At 33.7% G+C, this 20,000-nt stretch overlaps 2 protein-coding genes across 4 annotated transcripts; both read right to left on the bottom strand.

Moving 5' to 3' along the window:
* On the bottom strand, positions 1-5,212 carry LOC134277418 (integumentary mucin C.1-like). 3 transcript variants are annotated; one of them, XR_009994252.1, is made up of 5 exons: positions 5,100-5,212; positions 4,247-4,464; positions 3,574-3,809; positions 167-265; positions 1-34 (listed from the first exon to the last, which is right to left on the bottom strand). XR_009994252.1 is itself a non-coding variant. In XM_062759760.1 (3 exons), the coding sequence occupies exons 1-3, from the start codon at positions 5,207-5,209 to the stop codon at positions 3,694-3,696; spliced, it is 444 nt and encodes a 147-aa protein (XP_062615744.1). In that variant the 5' UTR covers positions 5,210-5,212; the 3' UTR covers positions 3,538-3,693. The 3 variants fall into 3 exon arrangements, 1 of the variants encoding a protein (XP_062615744.1); XR_009994249.1 differs by having other exon boundaries at positions 140-265; XM_062759760.1 differs by lacking the exons at positions 1-34; positions 167-265 and having other exon boundaries at positions 3,538-3,809.
* Positions 5,213-6,489: 1,277 nt separating this feature from the next.
* LOC134277410 (uncharacterized) lies at positions 6,490-14,342 on the bottom strand. The gene is made up of 3 exons (XM_062759747.1): positions 14,315-14,342; positions 13,475-13,633; positions 6,490-8,080 (listed from the first exon to the last, which is right to left on the bottom strand). The coding sequence occupies exons 1-3, from the start codon at positions 14,340-14,342 to the stop codon at positions 7,416-7,418; spliced, it is 852 nt and encodes a 283-aa protein (XP_062615731.1). The 3' UTR covers positions 6,490-7,415.
* Positions 14,343-20,000: the final 5,658 nt, after the last annotated feature.

Below are 20,000 nucleotides of genomic sequence, written 5' to 3' on the forward strand. Positions count from 1 at the left end.
GATGGAGGTTTAGCCGAGTTACTTCTGTAGGTGTCTGAAAATCAAAATCATAAGCATTTAACTTCCCTGTAGGATGATTACAAACATTTAACTGTATCAAGATCTGAACAGCACTTTTCTTAGGATTACTTAAACATACAATTAAGATGGAGAATTTTCTACACACACGCATCAGAGACACTGTCCACTGTGTTAGCCTCAGTCTCAACCCAGTTACCAGATGTACTGTTGGTTTTCCCCACCATGGGCCGAGGGACATCCACACCTATAACAGACAATACATAAAATATGTGTATTACAAAATAGATTGATATCCACCTTAGTTTATCATAATTTTATATATACTTCTTAAAATCAAAAACTGCTACATATATTAATCTTACATTAAGGATAAATAACACAAACAAACTTTTTTCAGAAATCAGCATTATTTCTCATAGATTTACATTTAAATTGACAACCTGAATAATGATTACCAAGTAGAGTGGGAGAATTTTATAAGATTTTGTCATCAAGTTAAAAAATTGTGCAAAATTTTGTATGGAATTATATAGAAGGCAAAATTAAATCTCAACTCTAAGCACCAAGGAAAACCTACGACTTCTTTATATTTCAGGGATTTATTATTTATGTCATTACAAATCAAAATCAGTAAAAAAATATATATCAACCCGCACATCCATTTTTTGTTTGTGGTAAGTACCCTTAAATAACTGATGTATACTGAAACGCAAAAGAAACGCAACACCCTACTTTAGGGGGAAATAATTATGTAAAGTAAAGAATTTGTATCTTAAAATTATGGATATTTTCAATTTGGTAAATATCGGTAATTTAACGGTTGAACAATTTTCATACTATAACCGGAAGTCAAGTTTGAGTCTGCTTAAATAGAAAATTGCATGTTTAACAAAACACTTGACAATATTATGGAGTTAAAAGGGTTTGTACTGTTCATCTTAAGTAATGCAGCAATATTTCAAAAAATAAAATCTCCTTTCGTTTCCCGTAAAAATGTTAAGGCTTCTTGAAAATGGCTTAAGTACGCATTTCTATTGCTCTAGCTGGAAAATCTCAAAGTAAAGGTGATGGAGAGTTGATGATGCAAAAATACACTACATTATGCCTCAACCGGGTCTTGCATATTGTATGCATAAATGAAAGTCCTTGGACCGGAAATCCAAGGGTTACAACAATGCGCTAAGTTATAAAAATTCGACCTAATCATCTGAAAAACAGGCATTTAAAAATGGCACAGAATAATTCCTTCGCTTCGATCTCGATATTGATGAACCTATTGTATCATAGATATTAAGCTGCAATTGTTGTTTAGGGCAGTCTTGCACGTTGTAATTGAATGGCTGGGAGGGGAGTGTTTTAATAGTCATATGTTACTTTTAACTTAGTAAAGTTAAAAGATAAACATTTAACACTTTTATCAAATCTCTAATGTTCTAAAAAGTGAGTTTAGCCTTTAATACTGTATTCTTTTTTGAAAATCATTAGATAACAAGAGGCCCATGGACCTTATAGGTCACCTGAGTATTGTGTAACAACTTGCAAACAATTAAATTTGGTTAGTGTTTTAAACCAGAGGCCATGAAATTCACAATTCACAATTTTGAAAGAGGCACAATTGCTTATCATAATTATAAACTTAGCATGCTTACTCTATTTACTTAATACCCAGAGGTATATCAGAGTAACAAAGAGAAAATGCACTTCCACTTTATAACCAGTTGTGCAACTCACCCCAATTTCAAAATTTTGTAAAATTTATGGTCAATTAATACCAAAGAGCAGATTTCAAAGCATAAATTTATTTTCAGACTATGTAACCCCCCCCCCCCGACCAGGGGGGCATAGAAAATAACCAACCATTTTGCTAGAGATGAACCTTTCTTCATCATAAAGAACCTTATTCGGTAATAACCAATAATTGCCCCCCAAATCAAACTTTGATGGAGATATATTTCATTAAGTTCTTAAACAGGGGAGTATATGCTGACTTCAAAGCACTGAATATTTTCATAAGTAATGACGCCATATGTACGTAATGACGTCACAAACATGACGTAAATTTCAGTTTTTTATGAATTTTACAGAAAAATGTACATATTTCATCGATATTTTGAGTAAAAGTCACCGAGCGCATGTGTGTTCAGGATCAATATTTTGACATAATGTGTAGAATGATAATATCAATGAAATATGTCAATATTGTTCCTGAACAAACTTGCGCTCTATGAATTGTAAAGCTAAAATTGTTGAAATTTTGTTCATTTTGTCCTTTTTCTGAAAAAGGATATAAAATCGGACTAGTTTGTGACATAATAAAAATGAAAATTGTGAATACACTGCTTTGACACAATAATATTTTCTGTTAATTTATATTTCTCATACAATTTATTGAATTCCCAATAGAGCCCCGCCACACCAGAACCCCCTGATCCTGGGGCCATGAAATTCAAATTTTAGAAAAGGCACTCTTGCTCATCACAACTATGTACTTAGTTAGTTTATTTAAAACCTAGGAGCACAGAAAAAGATTTTCAAAGAATTAATGCATTTCCACTATATAATCAACAGAGCCCCACCCTAACACCAGAACCCCTGACCCTGGGACCCTGAAATTCACAATTTTAAAAGAGGCACTCTTGCTCATCATAACTATGTACTTAGTTAGTTTATTTAATACTCAGGAGCAGAGAAGAAGATTTTCAAAGAAATAATGCATTTTCACAATACAGATATAATCAATGGAGCCCTGCCCTAACACCAGAACCCTTGACCCTGGGGCCATAAAATTCACAATTTTGGTAGAGGCACTCTTGCTCATAACTATGTACTTAGTTTATTTGATACCCAGGAGTAGAGAAGAAGATTTTCAAAGAAATATTGCATTTTTACTATATAATCAATATAGCCCCACCCTAGCACTAGAACCCCTGACCCTGGGGCCATGAATTTCATAATTTTGGTAGAGGACTTAATGCTGATAACAATCATGCCCACAGTTTGACTGTTTGATGTCCAGGAGTAAAGAAGAAGATTTTTAAAGATTGTACTAACTTTAGTACCCCCCAGGCCTTTGGAGGGCAGGGACCATGAAATTCACAATTTTTGTTCCCCTTCATATATGCCAAATTGGTTGAAATTGGTTAATAAATCAAGTTCCACTGTTTAAATGACCTAGTTTTATACACATTTGTCAATAATTGTTTTGCTTAGTGTAGAAAAAGTATGTAACTTTTTTGTACACATCATTCATTATATCAATTCAGTTTCTTGTATAATTTGAAGCCCAGGGAATGAAAATCACTTCCCTGTAGGTGTCAATTCATTATAAGGTTGTTTGTTATAAACTTGTTTTACTGTATGGGTTTGTGAATTGATGGATGAAGAAATGATTAGTAGTCATAAATTAGAAATTTTTAATTTTTAATATGGTCAAGAATTGGTGGGACTCTTCATACCTCTTAAACAAAGAAAATTATACCCCCATAAATATAAGTAATTTAACAGATAGTTTTAATAGTTTTTGGACAACAACAAATTTCTGTCAATCTTTACCGTCATCGTCATTGTTTTTGACTTTTTCCACCTGTAGATTGGTTATCCTGGAGGCTGGGATTTTGAGGTAGGAAGTCAGTATCTGCATAATGTGTAACCTGAAACTGTTCTCCTGTCCAGCTACAATGGTGGCAAAGTTGTCATGGAGGGCAAACAAAATGTACACCTTGCCGGCGTAGGCGGGGATGCTGACAGAATTAAGGGGGTCGTGGAGTCAGGGACAGGGGGACTCTTAGCTGGAAGTAAATGTGAAGCTTCCCATGAAATAAAAAATCACAATAATTATTACACAAAAATTAAAAGCAAAACATATAGTTCTTCTTACATTTTTAGCTTGCATTATTCCCATAAATAAAAAAGTTCAACTTTAATATAATTAACTTTTTTTTTTTATTTAAATTTCAGTTACCACAAATTAATAATTTTACAACAATATTAATTGTTGCTGTATGAACTGATGATGTGTTAAATGAAACACTGGAAAGCATGACGCTCCTTATGTCCCATACAGGGGGTTACTAAAGAGTCTTAAATGGAAATAAAAATAGAATTCCAAAATTGAAATGGAAATCCTTAATTACTGATGCAAACTTTCAAAATATTGAATGAAAGACTGAAATAGCAGAGCAAGCATCTACAATATGTGCTTAAATGGGCCACAAAATAAACTTACTGGTGGTGGTTGACTTCACAGCTTTTGATATGACCACGTCTTGTGTATTCTGATCAATATTTGCCTCGGTGACAAACGTTATAAGTATCTCTGTTTTTGGGGTTGTTGTTGTTGTTGTTGTTTTCATTGTTGTCATTTCTGTTGTCACTGTTGTTTCTTCTTGTGTTGTTGTCTCAAGTAGAGTTGTTGATTCTATGACAACTGGACCCTCAAACACACTGAAAATATTTGTTGTACAAAATACACATATACATGAAATTTTTCATACAAAAAAATCTTAATTACTCATTTCAAAGCAGTTTTAAAACATGTAAATAAACAGATTGTTACATATAAATAAAACACTTTATAAACAGGAGATGTTTGCAAAACACTTATGCCCCCTTCCCCAAATAATTGGAATTTTTCTTCTAAGTCCAAGAGGCAAAACCCTGTCCCAAATTGCTCCTTTGTACCAAAAAGAGAGCTTGATCTACATATTCAAATGTTAAATCTGTATAAAAAATGTCATTTCATCAATGTTATCTCTGCAAAGAAAATGAATGGAAACTGCAAATAATTGGAATTTTATAAGTCCAAGGGGCATAACTCTGTCAAAAATGGCTTAATTGTATCCAAAACAGAACTTGACCTAGATATTCTTATGATAAATCTGTTTACCAAATTTCAATTCAGTATGTGCAACGGTTGTGAAGAAAATGAACAGAAACTTGGTGGACAGACAGACAAACAGACCCAATGACCGACAGACAGCAGCAAAGCAATATGCCCTCCCTTCTTCAAAGAGGGGCATAAAAAATGTTGTTCTTGAGGAAGAACTCTGCAATTGATTTGTAAAACAGACAGGACTTACCCAATAACCCCTAGGCTGTTACAAGTACAGTTCACATGGAATCCGTCAGCCATGAATTCTGGCGAGGAACTCACACAATCATCGTTGGTCCAATTGGATCCCAACCACATATTACACTGTAACATTAATACATGTACATTATCAGTATATACAGTGTATAACATCTTGTTTTAAGTGAGACAAAAGGTATGTTTCCTTTTTTATAAACTGTTTTATCTCATCATCAAACAAGGACAAAGTTGCTTCAAATGATCTTGTGGCATTTCATACAATAGGATAAATCAGTTTCAGTGGAAGAAATTGTATACAAGTATTACATTTGGCAGTGTATTTTTTTTAGTGCTTTTGGCAAAAAGAAATTTCCACTAATTCAATGCTAAATGTCTTGCACATGCATAACTTAGAATATTCAGAAATGTGCTATATCAAATATATGGTAACTTGTTCAAAAGTCAATTTTGCCACAATATTGTACATGGGGGTCATGATTTGAAAAAACTTGAATCTACACTACCTGAGGATGATTTTTACATGAGTTTCATCTTTCCTGTCTCAATGGTTCTTGAGAAGAAGATTTACCTGAGTTTCATCCTTCCTGGCCCAGTGGTTCTTTAAAGATTTTTCCTATATATTCCTATGTAAAACTTTTAACAGCCATTATGGCCCCACCCTAGCCCTGCGGGTCGTGATTTGAACAAACTTGAATCTACACTACCTGAAAATGATTCCACATGAGTTTCATCTTTCCTGGCCCAGCGGTTCTTGAGAAGAAGATTTTTTTTAAAATGCCATGAATTTTTCTCTAATTCATAATTATCTTCCCTTGGAAAAGGGATGGGCCCTTCATTTGAACAAACTTGAATCCCCTTTACCCAGGGATACTTTGTAGCAAGTTTGGTTGAAATTGGCCCAGTGGTTCTTGAGAAGAAGTTGAAAATGTGAAAAGTTTACAACGACGATGACAACAATGGCGACGGACAACGGACAAATTTTGATCAGAAAAGCTCACTTGAGCCTTTGGATCAGGTGAGCTAAAAAAGTGAGGTCAAGGTCAAAAAATGTTGATGCAGTTGCATAGCTCTCATCAATATCTATCAGCATATGAAGTTTGATGAAAATATCTCAGATAGTTTCTTTGAAACTTAGCTTTGAACAGAGCTAAACACAAAGTGTGACAAAGGACAGAAGGATGGACATGACAAACACTATATGCTCCGGCCATATTCATGGCGAGGCATAAAAACTGCTCAAAAAAACTTAACGTGAGGGTATCACATAACTTTGTTGAGGTACAATGTAAGCTAAAAATGTAAAACAGAATAATTACAAAATTACAAAGCCTATAACTTTTAAAAGTTTATTATTTGAAAGCACAGTTGGACAAAAATAAATGTATATAAAAAATTATATCATAAAAACAAAACAGATACTATATAAGTGGAAATTTTAGCGAGACACAAATTTAGAGATTTGTCCTTAAAATTGATATTTTATTTGATCAATACTATTAAGCAAAAAAAAAAACAAAAAAAACAAAAAAAAAAAACAAACAAACAAACAATAAAACAAACAAGAACCCTACTTACCCAACTTGAAAAATGTGGGTCATGGTACATCAAACAAAAAATATTTTTAATGATGGCCATACTTTGAAAACTAAGCATAAGATACATAAGAATGACTTAAAATTATACAACTTGCATGTAAATGTTTGCATATTCATAGAATTATTTTCAGTAAAATTTCTTCCAGAATGATCATGATGATTGCCCAGATGTAAATTTCACATTTCCAATTCCTGTCAGTGCTATTCTCAGACTGACTCAACCTTCAAGAATATCAATAAATCAGAGGCACTGATGCTTGATTTTCAATTTGCAAATTAAATGGCAATTGTTTTTTTTCAGAAAGTACACATGTACAATATGCATAAATTTTTACTTTTCTTTACATGAACATTTTAGTCATGATTTATTTCTGCAATTCTGCTTTCTGACAAGAAAGTTCTAAAATACACACATTCAACATTATTTATAAAAAGTGAGATAGTGTATTGTAAACCAACTATTATTCGTCATCTTTTACTGGCGATATGTCAGTTGAAATCAATGCTCAGTGATTAATTTATACGAATGAGGAAAAATTTGCTATAAATACGAAGCAAAATAAATGGTTCACAGCAATTAATATTTGCGAGTTAAAGTTGGTAGTGAAATGCACACCAATAAAAGTTGGTTTACAGTATCTCCCCTCCTTCTTCATTCTGCTTAATTTTAATACAATATTACACTGATGACAAATATTTAACAAAGAACTTTACTGGGTTAAGTGAAAAATTTCATTTCGTAAATGTAAAAGATCTGGTTTACTGAGAAGTGTATAAACTTTTGACATGCTTATACCACTTTCAAAGACAAATTTGTTTGGAAAAGATAAATTCTCCATACGATTTCTGAACTGATTATCATAAATAAACCCAGGAACTCCTTCTTGCAGCATAAGATACACTTTTGGTTCCTCATGATCGGAGAGAATAATTCCTGGGCTACCAGAAGCTCCATGTGTGGTAGATTTTGAGCAATGAAGCCAAACTTTTCCAGACTTAGAGAAGATAGACTTATAAGTGCTTTCAATTGTATTCACATCCATATCTGGAAATGCTTCCTTACAACCCTGTACAGCTGCACTGCTGGAACTTGCCAGTGTCTCCTTGGCAATCAAAGGACAACTTGGATCAAATATTTGCTCGTATCCTCGAGAATATGGATAACCAAGAACATGAACACATTCTGGTAGATTGCCGAATCTTGCTAAGGGGAATGGGTCTGGTAACTGAGTCCAGTTAACTTCCAGTATGGCAATGTCATCCGTTTTACTGTAGAATGGAATGTCTGTTCTCACTGGATAATTTTTACTTTGTGTACTCTCATTACCAAATACAACAGATATAAAGCCTTCTTGTAAAGTCTTAAATGCCTCATCTACAGGAAAAGAAAATGATTTCATTAACACGCAGATATTTCTTTTCAGTAGAATAAAATGCATCGATCATCACAGGATATACCTAACCCATCAAATTTTGTTCCATTATCATAAAAAGTTTAGAGTACAAAGAAGAAAATTATGTCTGAAAACCTTGATTCATACATTTCAATGATCTTTTCTAGTGTTTTCAAATGGGATGATTTTTAGAAACCGGCTACCAGTGTTTACTAATGCTAGCTTTTCCAATCGAGTACTTTAATTATGAAATTACAAATTCAAACACACACACAAAACTTCAAAGAATTTTCATTTTAGTTTAAAGAAAGTACGTTGTAACTGACACACGAAGCAGACAAATAGATATACTGTAGATCACTTAATTTTTGCGAAACCTTATTTTCGCGTGATAGTCATTGACTCTTTATAAGCGAGACAAAATTTTCACGAATTGTGGTCATTGCTTTATATGATCTTAGAGAATACTATTAAATGCGAGAATGAAATTTTCGCGAGCATATTTTCTCGCGTAATGACGCGAAAATAAAGTTCTTGCGAATAAATAGTGATTTACAGTAATACTGTACAGCAAAAAATTAACTCACAGAGTTAATATTCGCTATATTTGCGGAAAAAGAAATTTCGCGAATTCAACATACAGTGAATAATTCTTTAAAAGATTTATAATGATCAATTGAAATTTTACTGTTAACTGTGATTAGATTCTTTAAATCTAATTATGTTTATGTACAAACACAAAGGCAGTAATTAATATATATCTGAGATGTAGACTGTCTTTATAATTAAGAGGGAGTATGGATCAATTGCAAACACGTAGTTGATGTTTTTAAAGCTTATTAATTGTTTAAATTAATTTCTAATGCTATTAATTTTGCCATCTAGTAGACGTGCGACACAATTATTTCATAAAACATGCTTGTTTGATTTCACGCGTACGTATCACTCAGTCATTACATTTATAATCAAGGCATTTATGAAGTAAACAAGGTAGAGACAACTAATTAATTTCAATTATATGATTCAAAATTTTGACTTCGGTACAATTTTTTTTCGAATTTAGACTAAGAAAAAAAAATCCGCGTAACATTGTTTTGATTTCGAATCGGGATCAGTCCTGTGATTCGTTATTATTCAATAAGGCTCAAAATCAACACAATATATAGACTTGTCTTTCCTGTCTGATATGCGCGATATGCATGTACAGACTTTCGTAAGATAGAGAGAGGAAATATCAGTCTACACAATATTTACCTAAAGAAACATAGGTAATCAGAGATTACAGAGCTCACCTCAACGAATGTTGTCTTTAAGTAAGGCAAAGTCACACAATTAACCAACAAAAAGTGTACATTCCAAAAATGAAAATATTTAAGCAATTTTGATCTGATACTTTGAAATAGACCTACATAAACAATTTAAACTAGTTCTTCTTCATGAAAATGTAATCAAAATCCAGCATCTGAAGCAAATTTGAGAATTTTCATCTCTTGATGAAAACTTTGACCTGTTCACTAAACCACAAAATGTAGGTCAGATTCAGCCTCCGAAGCAAGCCCGGTAGTGTACATCCTTAGATGTATCATCCATGCAAGTTTGGTCAACATAGGGCTTATAGTTACTTGGAAATGAAACCTGCACCAAAAACTTTAACCTGTTCACTCAACCGCAACTGTGGGTCAGATTCAGCATCCGAAGCAAGCCCGGTAGTATGCATCCTTAGATGTATCATCCATGCAAATTTGGTCAACATAGGTCTCATAGTTACTTGGAAATGAAACCTACACCAAAAACTTTAACCTGTTCACTCAACCGGAAAATGTAGGTCAGATTCAGCATCCGAAGCAAGCCCGGTAGTATCCATCCTTAGATGTATCATCCATGCAAGTTTGGTCAACATAGGGCTTATAGTTACTTGGAAATGAGACCTGCACCAAAAACTTAAACCTGTTCACTCAACCGGAAAATGTAGGTCAGATTCAGCATCCGAAGCAAGCCCGGTAGTATGCATCCTTAGATGTATCATCCATGCAAGTTTGGTCAACATAGGGCTTACAGTTACTTGGAAATGAGACCTGCACCAAAAACTTAAACCTGTTCACTCAACCGGAAAATGTAGGTCAGATTCAGCATCCGTAGCTAGCCCGGTAGTATGCATCCTTAGATGTATCATCCATGCAAGTTTGGTCAACGTAGGGCTTATAGTTACTTGGAAATGAAACCTGCACCAAAAACTTTAACCTGTTCACTCAACCGGAAAATGTAGGTCAGATTCAGCATCCGAAGCAAGCCCGGTAGTATCCATCCTTAGATGTATCATCCATGCAAGTTTGGTCAACATAGGGATTATAGTTACTTGGAAATGAAACCTACACCAAAAACTGCACCAAAAATGTTAACCTGCTCCAAAAACATTAACCTGGTCATTCCTTTGCTGAAATTGCAGCATCTGAAACTTTGACTGGTACAAAGAAACACACTAGAACCATCTTCCATGCATGTCTAATCAATATAGGACATAGAGGTACTTAAAAAGAAAACTGCTCCAAAAAACTTAACTTTAACCTGGGACGCCGACGCCGACACCGACGCCGACGGTATTACATAAGCTCCCCCAACTTCGTTGAGGTGAGCTAAAAATGCTTGCAAGTATTTATAAAAAATGTCATATTTTTCCTTTCCGTGAATTTAAACGACCGCGATTTGCTGAAAATTGGAGAAATTGCGACCGCGATTTTAACCTGCTATACAGTAGTAAAATCATAGTGGTCAATCAGCAATTTTACTATGGCTTTCATTATGGTTTTTGTTTTAACCCCCGACATATGTCATGATTAAGGACAACAATTCTTTCTTTCAGAATATTTTTGTAATGTTAAAGCGATGTAGTAATCTGTAGTCACACCCGAACATGATAACTCCAATTCACATAAATAATATTTTAAGATTTCGAATAAGCTGTTCTTTTAAAATGATTGTACTTCCAATCTTTATATGTCTGTGGCAATATCTTGTTAAATTATTAGATGAGGTTTATACCTCGGGTCTTCAAATTTGTATAATTAATTAAGCTAGTACCAATTTATATATATAAACTGAGAAAAAAACTAATCAGAACATATCGATCCTATTTGTGAATTACTAGATCAAGAGTAGCAGTAAATAATATTAGGGTAATGTGTAAGTATACATTTACATTAGAACAACATAGCGAACATACCATTTATTTTCTAGGTATTTACTACGAATGTCAAATATATTTTATTCAAGTAACCGAATACTGCAAAACTCGGACAGTACAAACACGGATATTGCAAATTTCACAACGAAGTCATCTTGGATCCCCAGCTATATGAATTTAATGAATTTCTTATACGGTTTTAATGAATTACGGATATAGTAACGTAATTTCACAGGTCCAAGTGACTTTGTTATATCCGAGTTTTGCTGTAGCGGTTTTACTAATCGATACTTGCATCGTTCGACAGTTCAATTAACACTTAACCGGGTACTTGTTGACAACACAAATCTTTTACGACTCCTAATGCTTGATGTGCATTTTCTGTAGTGTAATTATTATATTTATCAGAACAAACATGACAAATAATACATAAAATATTTCTCAAATAGTTCAGGAGTTTGAATAATCATGATAATGCTAACCTGCAGCTTTGTTTATTGTCCCCCACTTTCGCGAAAGCGAGTGGACATTAAATCTCATTCGTCTGTCCGTCTATCCATCAGTCTGTCCGTCCATCACAAAAACTTTAACCTTGCCCATAACGTTTTATTTAGTGGAGCTATGACTTTCATATTTCACATGTGTATTCCACGAGACAAGACTTTTCATTGGATACCACCAAATTTGAAGTTTTGACCTTGGAGCTTGACCCACTTTTACATAAACTTTTTAAAAACTTTTTCTTTTGTCATAACTTTTGAACAGTCGATACTAGGACTTTCATATTTCACAAATGTACTTTTTGTGGCAAGACCTTTCATTCGATACCAACAACTTTGACCTATTGACCTTGACCTTTGAGATTTCCGTACTTAGAAAAAACTTTAATTTAACTTTAAAACTTTAATTTTGGCCATATCTTTAAACAGGAAGGGCTAGGGCTTTTATACTTCACATAGATAATCCTAGTGACAAGACCTTTTATTGCATATGAAGCATTTTGGCCGTTTGACCTTGGAGTTTGGCCTACTTTTTAAAAACTTTTACATTGGCCATAACTTTTAAACGGTGAGGACTAGGGCTTTCATACTTCATGTATGTAATCCATGAGACAAGGCCTTTCCTTGGATAAATAACAATTTGACCTTGACCTTGGAGTTTGACCTACTTTTAAAAACTTTAACCTTGGTCATATCTTTTGAAGGGTTTTCAAACTTCACATATTTAATCCTTGTGACAAGACCTTTCATTTGATTTCAAGCACTTTGACCCTTTGACCTTGACCTTTGAGTTTGGCCTACACTTTAAAAACTTTAACCTTGGCCATAATTTATGAATTATAAGGGCTAGGGTTTTCAGCCTTCACACATGTATTACTTGTGACAGGACCTTTCTAAAGAAACCAACAACATAGACCATTTGACTTTGCAGTTTGACCTACCTTTAAAAAAATATCTGTGGCCATAAATTTTGAACAGGTTGTGCTAGGGATTTTGTATTTCACAATAGTATTACTTGTAAGAGGACACCCTACTTTGGGTAATAATTTGTATTTGAGAAAAGTTTAATATTCGCTATGTTGCCATAAGTGTTTCACAAACACATCTTGTTCCGTATATTGAGAAGAGATATGGCTTTCATACTTTACATGTGCGTTACCAGTGAAAAGATATTTCCTAGCATGCTATGATTTTTGACCCCTTGACCTTCACGACTGACCTTATTTAAAAAAAAAAATCAACTTCAGTGATAAATTTTAAATGACATATGATAGGGCATTCATATTTGACACAATGTCATAAAAAATGAAATCTCTGTAACCAACAAAGACCCAGAAAGTGGGGGACCACAATTCTTTGAATTTGCTTGTTGTATTTTTTTTTTAGAAATGATAAACAATACTACAGCAGTACAGGCTGTGAAGAAAATGATGGTGGAGTGACCTACTGATAGACAACAGCAAAGCAATATGCTCTCCCTTCTTCAAAAAGGGGGCATAAAAATGATACACAATATCAAAATAGCTTTAATTACTTTACATCAAATTCATTTCATAGTCATAGCAACCTAATTTAATGTGGGACACACCTTTTACCAAAAGATGATTGTATCAGGGGACAAAGTTTGATCATTCTTGGGCTTAAATCTCCCGTCTTAACACAGGCATATTCTGTTTTTAAAATACTTTTTTTACCTTTGGCAAATGAGAAACCTGCAGTTCCAAGTGCTTCTAATAAAGAACTAAATTTCAAGCTGTCAGCAGACTTGTTCATCCAATTGTTGATCCCTTTTTCTATCTCTGTTTCAATGTCTGTTCCAACATCTTCTATCTCATTTGATTTTAAAGGTGAATCTAATGGAACAAAGATCTTTTAAGCTAATTTATATTTCAAACCAACCTGAAACTGAACAGAAAATTTGGGAACCATGACAACCCTAACTAGAACTGTCCAATAGGGACAAATACCCCCGCTGTGTTTTTTCAGAGTAGGTGCCAATTCACAAATATTTTATGGATCTATTAAGAGGTGTTCACTATTGTCTTAAAACAAATCGAGTGAAAATATAATTGTGGTGAAAATATAATTGCATGCTCATTACTTTTTTTCAATTTATGAATCTAAGGTGCAACCAAATAAAACATCAATACTAATACACTGTAACAGTTTTTTTTTTAATTTCATTAAAAAAAGAAATTGCAATTATTTGTCATGCTACTCTGAAAAATAATTGTTGAAAAAAGAAATATTATACAGAATCAAATTAATCTTTATAACTTTATATCAAATTCACTTTAAAAATAATAAAGTGCCCAACACAGCATGATACTCCAGTCAAATATTGTTCATTCAATTAATATAAACAGTTTAGAGTGTGGGGAAATCATGGCAACCTTTAAAAGGATTTCCATAATTTTTTTTTCCTTTTGATATTTGTTTAAACATCTCCTGTGGTATAAGCATTAATTGTAACAAATAATCATCAAATGGTTGCATTATAGCTTGACAAATGCTCCTCCCCCACAAACAAATACATATGCATATATCTTTCATGTGGGACATGATGCTCTGAAATTTGTTACTTGATATTTTAATTTTTTTTAATATATCAATTTAACTAATTAGTATTAAAAACTTAATCTATAACAAATTGATTTTAGAAATAGAAGGCTGGCCATCAAATGACATATGCTATTTAAACTGACCAGCAGTTCCTCTGTCTAATTCCCAAAGGACCTTAATCAGAGATAACAGCTAACAGAAATGATTGAGACAGCTAGCTTTCCTACATTGAACTCATTAATTAATCTTTGACTGGATGCATGTCCACTGATAAATGCCAAGGGATGCAATTTTCTGTTATCAAAATTCTCCTTGATCAGTGCTTGATAATTATACCCTTGGGAGAGGTAGATTATCTCTTATAAAATAACATTTGTTAAGGATTGCTGTAAAGTATATAATGAAAAAATATTATTTTCTTAATTTAACATTTTTTAAACAGGGATACAGAAACACTCTTACATTTTTGGGATTGTGTAATTCAATAGTAAAGGACAGGTTTCTTTTTAAAATTTCACTTAAATTAAAGGTCACGGTGACCTTAAAATAGGTTGTGACACACCTTCTACCCAAGATGCATAAACTGTCCAAGTTTGATGATTGTCAGTCTAATAGTTTTCTCGTTATGAGCCAGACAAAACCATAAAATAAAAAAGAAAAAACACCTGTAAAATGCAGAAAAATTACCCAATCATGATGAAAATACCAGGTGCACAACTTCATATGTTGAATAATAAGTGTACAAATTTTCAGACAAATCCATCCAATAGTTTCTGAGAAATGGTCCGGACAAAATCTTGTCTACAGACAGACAGACAGACGGACAGACAGACGGACATGCTGATTCCAATATACCCCCCTAAACTTTGTTTGCGGGGGTATAATTAAATCCCAATGAAATGCTTACTGCTGCCAGCTGGTATGTTGTCTTCCACTTCCTCGTGTGGCCGTTTGACGCCTCTGTTCTCACCAAGGACTTGTTTTGTACCTAGTAAAGAAAAGTTACAACAGTAAAACTTGTCTTATCAAATGTTAAGTACATTTAGTGTATTCAAAATCTTGTCTTCTATGAAGTAAACTTGTCTCTTTCAGTAATTCAATTATCTAATTTAAACTGTTGCCAAATCCGGTCAATTTTAATGAACAGAGCAGAGTCAGACTGAAACTGTAGGAGGTGCAGTATTTTGGGCTTTTATATCGTTGGTTCTGAGTTTACCTATTGAGCTTCTAGAAAATCTTTTTCAGTCATTCACTTTGTTTGCACCTACATGTATATGTAGGTACCCATGTTATTAGTTTCCCATTGAAAGCTATAAGTTTATCATGTAAATGATGTTTAAATATTAGTGCCATTCCTACAGCATATGATTAGAATATAATCATGTTTAAGGAAATGTTCAATTTTTTGAGCTGAGCTGATTGTTACCTGGCGTTTTGGATGACTTCTTTAAGCTTTCTTCATACCATTGTTTTAGCTCTTTGACTCGTGATTCTGAATCTTCTGGCATTTCACTTTCGAAGTACAACTTTTTGATATGAGCTGTCAAAATGGCTGAAATGGCAAAGTTAACAGAGTTCAAGGTATTGCTTGTCAAGGAATTTTTGTTAGTTGGTGTTGTCCTGGCAAATATTTGGCAGCAAATATGCAGAATCAAGACTTATGGCGTATTTATTATATTTTCAAAGATGAAATACAAGCTTTTTAAAATTTTTGTTTTGTTTTTACTTTTTGCCGTGTGCTTATGTAAATAATAAAAAAAATCTACATCACTTGTGAAATTGCTTCCATATCCAACCAAAAAACATAAAATATTCTCTATGCATACCTAGTGTTCTTCAAATTTTTAACTAGAACTGTCCAAACGGGACAAAATACCCCCCGCTGGGTTTTTCAGAAGTAAGTTTTTCCATTTTAAAGATATGTATCAAACATGAATTATGAAATTTTTCTTCCAGTGACCTTGAAGTTCCCCAAATGACCTTGGGTCAGGGTCATGACACACCCTTGGGTCATGGGCAATCTTTGTGTGAAATGACAACCTACCAAGTTTATCCATAAGAAAGATATCGACAGGACAAGAATTATGAGTTTTTTCTTCCAGTGACCTTGAACTTCCCCAAATGACCTTGGGTCAAGGTCATGACACACCCTTGGGTCATGGGCAATCTTTGTGTGAAATGACAACCTACCAAGTTTATCCATAAGAAAGATATGGACCGGACACAAATTATGAATTTTACTTCCAAATTCCAATGACCTTGAACTTCCCAAAATGACCTTGGGTCAAGGTCATGACACACCCTAGGGTCATGGGCTATCTTTGTGTGAAAAGAGAACCTACCAAGTGTATCCATAAGAAAGATATGGACCGGACACGAATTATGAAATTTTTCTTCCAGTGACCTTGAAGTTCCCCAAATGACCTTGGTCAAGGTCATGACACACCCTTAGGTCATGGCCCATGGGCAATCTTTGTGTGGAGTAGTAGATTCTAATGTCCCTCTGTAAGAAAGAAATGGACCGGACACGATTGCACAGACAGACAGATGGTCAGACAGACAAGGTGATTCCTATATACCCCCCCCCAAACTTCGTTTGTGGGGGGTATAATAAATAAAGGAAATTATACATGTAAGCAGACAATACCAAACATTCATTATTGATGATAATTCCTTCTTCAACATGTTCAAATGATTTTTTTTTTCTACAACTGTACAATGTAACGCCCATCTCAGATTGCCAAATCACCCCACCCCCCAAAAAACCACACTTTTCTTTTACAAGAGGCCCATGAGCCACATCACTCACCTGAGCACTGTGGCTAAGGGAGGGCACTATGATTTTAGCAAACTTGTATCTCCACTAACCAAGTATGCCTGCATATTTCCAGTGTTTGAAACTCAATATAAAAATAGCTAGACATGCAGGGCTGATTGCTAGTGAAAGTTGTCAGCCCTACCAAAAATGTACTAGCCCCCCCCCCCCCCAAAATAATTCTTTTATAAATTCGTTTTAGCAGTAGGGCAAACTGACCATGGTTCGGACAGACAAAAAAATTGACCTAGGTTCGGACAACTTTACCGTTATTTTTGTCAGTTAAATAAATCTGTTTTCAGCATAATACGGAAATTTTTCAATCTCAGCGATCAGATTTTCTATTTAGTCAAGACCCCGTGTATATCACGTGACTCGATACTTGGTGGTGGCGCTACGATTTTAGGGCATGTGTAGTTTGCTTTACGTCAGCAGTTTACGGGAAAAGTAAACAAACACTTGCAAGTAAAATCAAATGAATGAGGCTCGGCTTTATTAAACCAGTATGAATTATTTCTATTGCGTTTCTAAGTGATTAATCCTTCCTATTAGTCAAAAATTGTATAAGTTATTTTTTATATTTGTTGTGAAATCCTCCTCGAAGTCTGAAAAATAAATGTACCTGGGTTCGTACACCAAATGACCATGATTCGTACATTGCTCAAACCAAAGTTCAAGCTACTTAATTAAGGTCAAGATCTAGTAAATGAAAGGTGCCTACAGATTTATCAAATTTGAGAAATAAATTCCTTTATTGATGCTTTACAACTTTAGCTTGGCCAAATACACGTAAGGTGTTTTGGGGCATAATCTGTAGATAAACAAGATGAAAAACTGTATTTTAAACTGTCATTTTCAATGAAAAATTAAGAAAACCGGTCATGAATATGGGCGTTTTTTACATATTCGACAAATGGAATGTATCAAGATTGCCTACAGTCTCTCAGAAAACGATAATTAGTATGTTCATGCCCTCTTCTTTCAATCTTCTTTCAATCAATATCAATTAGTCTAAAGTTATTTACTAGATCTTGACCTAAAATCGCCTTTTAAAATTGGGAAAAAAATCGGAGAGTAAATGAATTACGTGATTGATATTCAAAGCATACGGATAATAATATTGTTTTTTAAAAAAATCACACTTCATATAAATATAAAAAAAATGTATACATTTTAAATGTACATACATGTACTATATTATTTTTAATCGGTCAAAATGAGGATGGGCTCCTCAAACGTATGATATTGTTATATGCATTTTGCAATTTTTTTGGTATAATAAAATTAATTAATTCATTTGATTGAGTAAAATGATGTTTAATAAATTGAAATTTAAATCAATTCATTAATCATAAATATTATTACAGAATTTCTAGCATTTAAAAGAAATTCCTATATAGCACCAAGAATTTTTGATTGGTTTAGAAATGAGCAAGTGCCGGTTACATCTTTCATTAATACATAGACTTCTTAATTGTAGACTTCTTTTACAATGAAATAAAAATCCCTAGTTTAGAGCAAAAATGGAAAACGTCAAAATAAAGGGTGTGTATGGTCTCGGTATATATGCACTCCATGTATTTGGATGCTAAATAACTAGTGTATTATTTGTTCAAAATATGAGCGCAATAATCAAAAAGACATGCATTGATGCTACTGCAGTTTATGAAGATCGTGCAGTGACATGCAGAGAAAAGATTTTATCTTCACCGTGCGTATTCGTCATTTATTTAGAACGAAAATTAACTGAGGGTGACAGAGGGTCCATGCTCTCATAAAGGCAACCTGCAAAAGGCAGTAGAAAGTTGAAGAACACACCTCGAACAAAAATAAATTGCAATTCAATTCGAAAAGTAATCATTTAAAACTCATTGCTTGCACTTTTAAAAAAACAGAAAACAGATATTTTTCATTTCTTTTATTATATGGAAACAGAAAACAAAAGGGATAAAAGTTAATTAGGTTATCCTTACAATGATCAGCTCTTAATGGTATGTCAGCATGTCATTAAACAAAATCCTTGGACCTAAGGTGTATATTCGAGGAGGGGGGGGGGGGGAGTTAACACTTTGTAAAACACGCTACCTTGTTACTGGAAATGTTATAGATCTATACCTATACGAATCCCTCTTAGTGCCTAATTAAATTAGGAGGAGACGATGCCAAGCCCAAGCTTTCCCTTGAAGACGAAAAGATTGAAGCTAACTGAGTACAGAACACGAACTTGCAAGGAAAACTATATTTACTTTGCTGGAATATGCGGTGTTATTTGACGCAAATGGTGATTTTTAGTGAAACATGGCCTTCCAAATATGCACTGAGAGAGCAAGAATTAACGAAATCAATAAAATTTAAATACCATTATTTTTTTTAAATGCCACAATTTCAGTCTCGTTTTTTGGAGGAAACCTTCGACATATTTGAGGTTACAGTCGAAGAAAATGGGAGGGGTGCTCAAGCAATAAAAATTTGTTTCTTTAATATTAATATATCAGTGTTTTCATTGCAAATTACAGACGAACTCAAACGATTGTCAGTTGCTTGAAGCTCTCTCAGCACCTACTTATCAGACATCAGAGTTGATACCGCTGACTACGGCGATGATTTTTTACTGAATTGAAACTGCGACGTAAGCCCAAATATTACGAAACGTTTTTCACCATACGTCATTTGATACTTATAAAGACAAACTAGAACACAAAAAAGAGGAAAGAGAGATAAAGAAAAAGATGGCTAGTTTAATAAAAACAACAACAACAACAACAACAGATTTTTATTAGGAATGGGAAAATATGATTAAAATCTTATTGGAGGTTTTTTATTATGTCATGCGACTTACCTGA

Source organism: Saccostrea cucullata, unplaced genomic scaffold (assembly GCF_032062105.1).
Source record: "Saccostrea cucullata isolate Sc308-1 unplaced genomic scaffold, CSIRO_AGI_Scuc_v1 ctg2123, whole genome shotgun sequence".
NCBI lineage: Eukaryota > Metazoa > Mollusca > Bivalvia > Ostreida > Ostreidae > Saccostrea > Saccostrea cuccullata.

Excerpts from the sequence above, each read along its gene's own strand:
- LOC134277418 (XM_062759760.1), bottom strand. The coding sequence starts at position 5,209 with ATGTGGTTGGGATCCAATTGGACCAACGATGATTGTGTGAGTTCCTCG. Across the intron at positions 4,465-5,099 it reads AACAGCCTAGGGGTTATTGG|TGTGTTTGAGGGTCCAGTTG; the intron begins GTAAGTCCTGTC and ends AAATATTTTCAG. Across the intron at positions 3,810-4,246 it reads TGTGAAGTCAACCACCACCA|CTAAGAGTCCCCCTGTCCCT; the intron begins GTAAGTTTATTT and ends ATTTACTTCCAG.
- LOC134277410 (XM_062759747.1), bottom strand. The coding sequence starts at position 14,342 with ATGTCCCACATGAAAGATATATGCATAT. Across the intron at positions 13,634-14,314 it reads CATGAAAGATATATGCATAT|ATTCACCTTTAAAATCAAAT; the intron begins GTATTTGTTTGT and ends TTGTTCCATTAG. Across the intron at positions 8,081-13,474 it reads AGGTTTCTCATTTGCCAAAG|ATGAGGCATTTAAGACTTTA; the intron begins GTAAAAAAAGTA and ends CTTTTCCTGTAG.